This window comes from Arachis duranensis, chromosome 6, assembly GCF_000817695.3.
Source record: "Arachis duranensis cultivar V14167 chromosome 6, aradu.V14167.gnm2.J7QH, whole genome shotgun sequence".
Taxonomy (NCBI): Eukaryota; Viridiplantae; Streptophyta; class Magnoliopsida; order Fabales; family Fabaceae; genus Arachis; species Arachis duranensis.
Genome location: NC_029777.3, coordinates 12,700,936 through 12,710,277, shown reverse-complemented (window position 1 = coordinate 12,710,277; position 9,342 = coordinate 12,700,936). Strand labels below are relative to the sequence as shown.

The 9,342-nt window shown below is 27.4% G+C and overlaps 2 protein-coding genes across 2 annotated transcripts in view; both read left to right on the top strand.

Moving 5' to 3' along the window:
- LOC107492753 (dirigent protein 22-like) overlaps positions 1-1,815 on the top strand; it is a 3,162-nt gene extending 1,347 nt beyond the window's left edge. Inside the window, exon 2 of the mRNA XM_016113810.3 lies at positions 1,590-1,815. Within this exon, the coding sequence (XP_015969296.1) occupies positions 1,590-1,815 (226 nt within the window). The remainder of the gene's footprint in view (positions 1-1,589) is intronic.
- Positions 1,816-7,962: 6,147 nt separating this feature from the next.
- On the top strand, positions 7,963-8,803 carry LOC107492867 (pterocarpan synthase 1). Its single transcript, XM_016113916.3, has one exon. The coding sequence runs from the start codon at positions 8,063-8,065 to the stop codon at positions 8,636-8,638; it is 576 nt and encodes a 191-aa protein (XP_015969402.1). The 5' UTR covers positions 7,963-8,062; the 3' UTR covers positions 8,639-8,803.
- The last annotated feature ends 539 nt before the right edge of the window (positions 8,804-9,342 follow it).

The window sequence follows — 9,342 nt, the reverse complement described above, 5'->3', positions numbered from 1 at the left end:
TACACCCAGAAATCGTATCAATAAATTTACGTCATTATCTCGATTTTGTCCATGCCCATCAAGTTCCATAATGTCTTTTTCATCCATTTTCAAATGCCAAACTTGAATTGTCGTCCTTTCGACAGTTGTAATTTCTCCCATAGAAGTGTCTGCAATGAATATAAAATTGAATAAAAAAAATAAACTAAATATTAGAATTCAAAAAATCACGTAAAAAAAATTGAAATTTCATATACCTTTGACATTCACAACTAAAGGATCATTATAATCTTTTCTGGTAGGTACAGTTGGTTGAGACTTATTTCACCCAAACCTTCTGCAAATTCTTCATTGTTGTTGATATTCTGTGTTATCGTAGTTCTGCTAAAAGGGTCTCTTTTGAATTATTATGTTTTTGCTTCACGAAAAAATCTACTAAAAAAACTAACAAATAACAAAGAAAAAATTGGTATTTTGAGTTTGGAGGATACCCTGTCATATGATAGGGTTCATATAGTGTGGTTAAAGAGAGTGCTTTTAAGGTGCTGCAGAAAAGTAGGAGTTAAAAGACAACGTGAATGATGGGAAGTTATATTAAAATTTGTCCGTGATTATTTTAACTTTCCGCCAAAAACTACTTCAGAAGTTAAGCGCATATTAAAATTTTAAATTTTAAAAATTCAGCTTGACCAATGTTATTTAAATTGTCTTTTAACTTTCTTTAATCTTAAGAATATTTCTTTCATCCTACTGTTTATTATCAACTAAATATACCTTAAATTATTTTATTTTTAATACAATAGTTATTTATTTATTTTTTAATGATCAAATATAATAAAAAATTTAAATTTAAATTTTGATTTTGTAATATTTTTATCTTTAATTTTTATTACAATAACAATAAATAACCAAAAAACTACTTTAATAAATATATGACCATCACAATCTCTCATTTCATGCAGTTGATAGTTGATGATTTAAACAATATACTATTATTTAATTATTTACCTATTATACATGAAACAATATAATAAGAGTTATACATTAAGTAAATTTTGTAAATATTTTTACCTGAAAATTTTAATGTTTAATAAATTTTAATTACTAAATTAGTTACTAAAATTTTATTACATTAGACAAATTAATTATCAGATAAAATTGTTATAAGAAATTTTATAAATTAATTTCTTTGTTACTTAATAAAATTTCAAACTTTTATACAAGTGACTCATAAATTAATTAGTATTAATTTTTTTATAACTGAAAATAATTGTAAAATAATTAATTAATGGAATATACCAATTAAATAATAGTAAAAATAAAAAATTTAATTCATAATTTCACAAAATAATTTTTAAAAAGATAATTATACATATAATAAGAGTACAGTACTCACAAAAATATATAATATGTACTAAACCATATAAATAAAGACTAATTTTTTTTAACTTATTCTCATTTTTTAAAATTTAAAAAATGATAAATAATTTATTTTTAATAAAAACTAAAAAATTTTTTATACTTACAAATTATTGAACTTTTTATTATCTATTCAAATTATATTATTTTAGTTAAATAAATTTTATCTTTATAATTAACTCAAATATTAGAATAGCGGTGTTAAACTTTGCATTCATGGAAGGGAAGTACAATGGGAGCACAGTGAGTTTGTTGGGGAGGAATGCGGTGTTTTCCGGCGTGAGGGAGATGTCGATCGTGGGAGGGAGCGGGGTATTCCGATTTGCACGTGGATACGCTCAGGCCAAGACTTTCTGGCTTAACACCACCTCCGGCGATGCTATTGTCGAATATAATGTCTACGTTTTGCATTATTAAATAAAAATAAGTCCACATACACTAACGGGCTAGACTTCAAATAACAAAATTTTTTTATATTTATGTAAAAGTCGTGAATTCGAATTTACCTATCTTTAAACTTTCATGGAATAAGAGAGTTGTATGTGAATGGAAAGGAGAAAAAGAAAATTTGATGTAGAAGATGATTATTTGTAAAAGGTGGTTACAATGGCTATGCTTCCAATAATGTGGTTATAAGTAAGATGTGATTACTGAACATGCTACTTATTAATAATAAAAGTGTCAAGTTAATTAAGCTAAAAGAACCCTTTTCCTTTCCAAAATTCTTAATTTTAATTTTCTAATTCCTTTTTAGTACTCTTCTGTTTTAATTTTACTCTAATCTGATTTTTTTTTTTAATTTACAAATTGGGTTAATATTTTAATTTGGTTCTGTCATATATACAAATTAGTAAATGGACATAGATTAAAAGAAGAAAGGGAAAATATTGACTGTTCTAAGTACAATTTTGTTATCCGTAATTTCGTACAAGCATTATTTATCACTTATATTGTATAATTGTTGTATCTCTAATCTAAATTGTATGTAATGTGTATATGAGACCTAATCTAACTCAAACACACTAATAAGTTAACAAAAATCACTCAAAGACGTTTAAAATAACTTTTTTTAAACAGGTTAAAAAATTTTTTTTAACAATTAAAATTATATATATATATATATAATCAATTAAATTATGTTATTTTTATTAAAATTAGATTAGACAAATCGATTTGACTGAAAATCGATAAATTAGTTCACCGATTTATTCAGTTTAATTTTGACAAAAATAATACAATTTAATTGATTACATATGTTAAATTTTAATTACTAAAAATATATTTAATAAAAGATGTTTTAGGTATCTTTATATGAGTGACTCCCTAAATTAATAATCAGTACTTAAAAAAATTGAAATAAATACATCTAAATAGATTTAGTGTCTTTTTAAAATTAAATACACATTTAAAATATAAGCTAAATAAAACTGAAATTTAAAATTTAAAATTTCTAATTTCTATTTCAGTTTTAGTATTTTTAATTATTAACTGATTATCATTTAAATATACATTTAAAAATTAAATTCAGTAAAATTTAAGATTTTAATTTTAAAATTCAAAAAATAAATTTTAAGGGTTTTAATTATTGACCCGCACATATGAAATTTCTAAAAGAGATCATATTTTGAACTAATATGTTAGATATACTTTTATTGAATAAGATGAAAAAAATCTAGCTTAATTATTCATTTTAATAATTTTTAAAATGTTAATAAAAAATAAAAAATATTAGATACGTTTTTATCGAATAAGATATAAAAATTAGTTTTATTTTTAACGTTTAAATTTAAATTTTAGATTTATGATTTTGAATGTGTTTTAAACATATTTTGTATATAAGTCAATAATTTTAGATGTGTAATAATTGAAAAAATAACCAATTTTTACAAATATACATTTTAATAATTTTAAAAGTGTTAATATTCAAATAAGTAACGATAAAATCCAACAAATAATTAAAAAATAAGAAATATTAGATGAGGTTTTATCGAATAAGATATAAAAAATTAATTTTATATTTAATGTTTAAATTTAAATTTCTGATTTATAATTTTGGATGTGTTTTAAAAATATTTTATGTATCACTTAGTAATTTTAGATGTGTTACAATTGAAAAAAAAATGAATTTTTACTAACATACATTTTAATAATTTTAAAAGCGTTAATATTTAAATAAGTAACGAAAAAATCTAAATATTAAAAAAAGAGAAATATTAGATGAATTTTTATCGAATAACATATAAAAAATTAATTTTATTTTTAATGTTTAAATTTAAATCTTAGATTTATGATTTTTGATGTGTTTCAAAAATATTTTCTATTTAATTTAATAATTTTAGATGTGTTATAATTGAAGAAAAAATTAATTTTTACCAATATACATTTAAATAATTTTAAAAGTATTAATGTTCAAATAAGTAATGAAAAAATCCAACTAATAATAAAAAAAGTTTGTTGAAAATTATATGATGAGTTTGGAGAACTCTAAATTTAATTTGATAATGAACAAATATTATTAAAACAATAAATCACAAAATTATTAATTGGATCTTAATTCATACTTGCTTAATTAATAATTTTGTTTGTGCAGGTTTTTGTTGGACCGAAAAGAAAAGAAAAGAACATAAGTCCAATGAAATCAAAATTCCAGCCTTGTGCAATATTGTCATATGAATGTTGGCTGAAGTGTTTTATTAGTTGGGCCAGTTTGAACTGTTATTGCTACAAGCCCAATTAAAATCTTTGCCAAATAGACCAAAGCTTGGTCCGAAATCATTAAGCAAAGAAAGCAAAGTTCCACTGCTTCCAACGGATCCCATTTTTCAAGTTGTGATTGATTTCAAATTCAATTGACTTGAATTAACTTGCATTGAAAATATGAGAGAGGTTTAGCACTTGATTTGATGGACATCATCAATGCTACACGCTATCTATAGCAACGGAAGTGGAAAACTTAATTTACTTTATCACATTCATTATTCAAGTTTCTCTTTTTTCACTCTCATCTCTCTTCTTCTTCGGTCATATCACAGAGGAAACCATGGAAGCTATGCCTAGCTACCGAAAGGAAGAAGAAACAAGCAACAAGACCATTGTAATGATGGCAAGAAAAAGAAAACAAAAAGTATGTTGTGGCTGAGATATTCACCAAGAATGGTAAGATTTGGTGAAGTAACCTTAAGCTCTTCATACCTAAAAATGGATGAAGAAGATTTCGGTCAGTAATGAGAAGATCCTTAGAGGGATGGCTTGTCTCTGACTTTACTCAACCACCACAGGAGGTAGCTACAGTGGCTACGTGATGGAGGAGGCAAAAGTTGGAGCAGGAGAAGCTGTCATGCATCATGAAGCATCAAGAGCTAGGAGTCCTTCTTGGAGTGCAAGGCAAGATGGATGGCTTGGATTGATAATTATTGATGACCAAGGAAGAACTAGAGGTAATTGCATGTTGGTTAATGCATTCGGTTTCCTCTCCTCTCTCTCTGGCCGAACCGGTTTTGCTTGAAGAAGAAGAAGTTTAGCTTGGTTTTTGGTTTCAACCATGGAGGCTTCTTCTTTTATAAATAAGGGAGAACAACCAGGACTCGAAGTAAGGAGTGAGAGTGCAAGGCACAATGTTCACATAGCTACCTAAGCTAACAGAAGTTTTTCTCTTTCAATGTAATCTGTTTTGAATTTTTTTTGTTTAATTTTATCTGTCTTGAGTCTCATGAAAAAAGGCAAACAGTGAGACTTGTAAGAAAAAGCCATAGAGCAAAAAGTGGCAAAGTGTGCAAAATTAAAAGAAAAAGCCATAGATGTCTTTAGAGGTCATTTGTACATCTATGTTGTGTTTCATGATTCTATGAGAATCCCCTTACAAGTTGGGTTAGCACTTAGCAGTTGAAAGCTTGGCTGTAACCAAGTCAAGTTCAGGATTGGGTTTAGACTCTGGACTTGTCCCGGATAGGAAGGGTAGTTCCTAGGGAGAATTGGTGTTTGTAATCAAAGATAATTATAATGAAATTCCATTATTGTTGTGATGGAGACTAGATGTAGGCTACATTGCACTTAACAGCTGAACCAGGATATATCTTGGTGTAATTCTCTCTCTTCTACTCCATTTCTGTTTCTGCTGCACAGGAGATAAAACTGAAAAATATCTCGTGCCAGGTTACGAGATAAAAAGAAAAAGTCTCGTGGTTGGGTACGAGACAAAAATAAAAAAGTCTCAAGAAGTTGTTTCAAAGACCAGCAATTGTTATTAAGTGAAAAAAGGGGCTAAGATTCAACCCCCCTTCTCTTAGCCACTTTAAAACCATCACTATAAATCTTTATTAAATTTTTATTTGTTATCTTTTTTCTCCCGAATACCTATAATTGTTCCTTTATTTATCTTTAATTTGGTCTAATTATTTTATATTGGTGGCCTTCTCTAATCATCTTAGAGATAAAGATTAAAAAAATAAAAGAAAAAAAGAAAAAAGAAAGTAAAGAAGAAGAAAAGAATATTGATGCATATACTAATTATTGTTTAATTCAAATGTTGATATAATCTTAGTAAAATTTCATTCGACAATGATAATGAATAAGTTTTGAGTTAGTATGCAAGTCACTCAAAATAGGAATAAAATAGTACTGACTCATCTAATAATAAAATATTAAACATAAAATAATAAATTTACCTATAGAGGAGTAATACTCCTATAAAAAAAATTGTGAAGAACAAGAGAGAGAAAAAAAGAAATTATGAAAGAGAAAGGGAAACGTACAAAAAAATAAAAAATAATAAAAAATAATTACTTTATAAAATGAGTAGAAAATTAAAAAAATTTGAATATTTAAAATTTAAATTAATTTTAATTATCACCATGTATAGTTATAAACTAGGAATATATTTTAATTAAAATTTAATTAAATAATTTTATTTAAATTAAAAGAGTGATTGAAGGCTGAATTTTAAAGAACACATAGTATTTTTTTCCATTAATAATTGTTCACTTTCACAAATGGTAATAAATCCATGTCTCAAACACAATAACAACAAAATATTTTATATTCTTTTAATAAGAGAAGTAATGACCATTATAGTGAGAACCGTAGCAACAAATTAGAGATAGTTAAAGTTACTTATTAATTAAGACTCAAGATTAATTGGCTAACATCTTGATATGTTCGGTTAGTTGTAATGATTCTGTTATAACAGAATTACTTTAGAGCTTCTGTAAATAGCTCTCTGTGTATTTGGGTAAACAATACAATTCAGTATACCATGATGCTATAGTTGCATTTCATTCTATTATTCTCTCCCGAACCCTTCCACCTTCAGACTAAATATGAAAAAATCATATCAGTAAACATGTTTATTTTAACACTTTTTTTTTTTATTTTACGAAATAATATAAACGTATAAATCAGATGAAGCATATTAATAAACATTAAACAAAATATGAATAATAGATATAATAATAATTCTATTTCATTTAAAATAAACATGTCACACGAAAACATGCATGTATATTCAAAACTAATAATTATTTAAAAAAGGAAAAAACTTAAATACCATCATTTTTAATTTATACAGGCTAATACTTTTAATCAATAATCTAACACCTTTAATTTAATAGTTTAATTCTATATTTTGAATTTATATTTTTAAATATTGTTAACTGGCCAAAAACATTAAATAGCATTACCCTTTAGAAAATATTAATCCACATATATTCCAATAAAAAAAATTAATCCACATAAAAACAAAGTCATGGATGCATGTATGTAACATACATATTGATTTTTTAATTGTTAAAAAAAATCTCATATAACAATAAATATGCTATAACTAACAGTCAGTCTAAACATGAAAAATCCTTATTAAGTAGACACGCATATTAATTATTAAACTAAATATGGACAACCATTTATTTTATTTATTTGTTACTTTATCACTTTTTGAGGCTTTAGCTAGCCTTTAGGTTCTTAGAATCTTAGTTGGGTTTTTTTCTTTAACGAAATGAGCAAGGTATATTTACGCTTTTTAATTTCGATATTTAATTTATGTTAATATTTTTTAATAATGTGTAAAATTTGGTGGATTTTTTTTTATATGCACATCACAAAATTGACATTTTAATTTGTGAATTTTAATTTTTTAATTTTTAAAATATAAAATTTATTTTTTGATTTGTGAATTAACACAAAATTTATCTTTCAATTTGTGAACTTTTTCACAAATTTAACCTTCTAATTTATATTTTAATATTAAAAAAATTAAATATACAAATAAAATTCTTTCATTTATAATTACTTTCGTACTAAATTAAATACACCATTTTTTTATAATCGAAAATAATACAACAATAAATTTTAGGAAAACAGACATATATTTACTGATTTTCTTGGCAAACGTGTTCACTGGTATGTAGACTGTAGTTACTAAAAAAATAAACAAAAAAAAAAGAGAAGGAAATTCTGGAAACAAAAAAGAAGCGAGTCAATAAAGTTTGGATCTCCATTTACAAGGAAATCACAATGTTCACATTGTCACAGTAGAACTGTACCGTATAAATCACTATAAATACATGCAATCCTTTACCTTGTCTTCTCACAACACACAAATCACAAGTCACACCCATTATTATTATTATTATTATAATATTAATAACAATTAACAACCATCACCATCACCATGGCTAAAACCTTAACCTTCTTCTCCACACTCACCGTCCTCTTCTTCCTCTTCTCGTCCTATGTAACAGCCAAACAACCTCGCTTCTATCGAACCATCTCTCCCACATCTCTGGGCCTCCGCAAAGAGAAGCTCAGCCACCTCCATTTCTATTTCCACGACATTGTCAGCGGCCCAAAGCCCACCGCCATAAGGGTGGCCGAGGCCCAAGTGACAAAGCATTCCCCCACCCTCTTCGGAGCGGTGGTCATGATCGACGACCCCTTGACAGTGGGGCCCGAGCCCAGCTCCAAGCTGGTGGGAAAAGCCCAGGGAATCTACGCCTCTGCTTCGCAGAACGACATGGGGTTGCTGATGGTGATGAACTTGGAGTTCTCGGAAGACAAATACAATGGCAGCACGCTAAGCTTGCTTGGTCGGAACGCGGTGCTTCACACCATCAGGGAGATGCCCATCGTTGGTGGCAGCGGGCTTTTCCGATTCGCCCATGGCTATGCTCAGGCCAAAACTCACTGGATCAATATCACTTCAGGGGACGCCATTGTCGAGTACAATGTCTACGTGTTCCATTATTGACCCTTCCATTTTCTTTGCTTCTTTCGGTGTAAAGAACAGAACAACTTTCGCTACTTGCCTTCTTCTTTGGGATAAGAGATTCTATTTATTATATTCTGTCCTTTTTGTTCTTTCTTCTTTTTCTTTTTACTTTTTAAGTTTATTCAATTTGCTGTTGCCTTTTAATTGACTCATCATCAATTAGGTCTGAAATAATTGTTTTGTATCAATCTAATGTAACATTGCATGGTCTAATAGTGTTGTATAAGATATTTATCCCTTTCATTATTGGATGTTAAATCAGAATCACTTTAAATATGGTACACACACTGTTCAACTGAAAATAACCAAACCACGATAAAGTGATATAAGAATAAAAGAGACTTTGTCTTGGTGCCCAATATATATATAATTCCATAGCAATTTCTATATAGTTGTTGTCCACTACTCTTTGTGGCCATATATAACTTCTTTAATTACTTTGAAACTAATGTTACTTGTATTTATAGACCCGCGACTTTAAGGTGAGAATGCAACAATGGAACCTAGACCTTAATCTTTGGTTACCCACGGTATCCCCCAATCTGACAGGTCAAAAACTAATCCGTTGCGGATCGGAACTCCATTTAAGGGTCTACTGTTGACCAATGCGAAATTCGAACTCCCGACACTTAATTAAGCGAACGAGTGAACTGACCACTCGAGCATACTTCCCTTAAATTTGT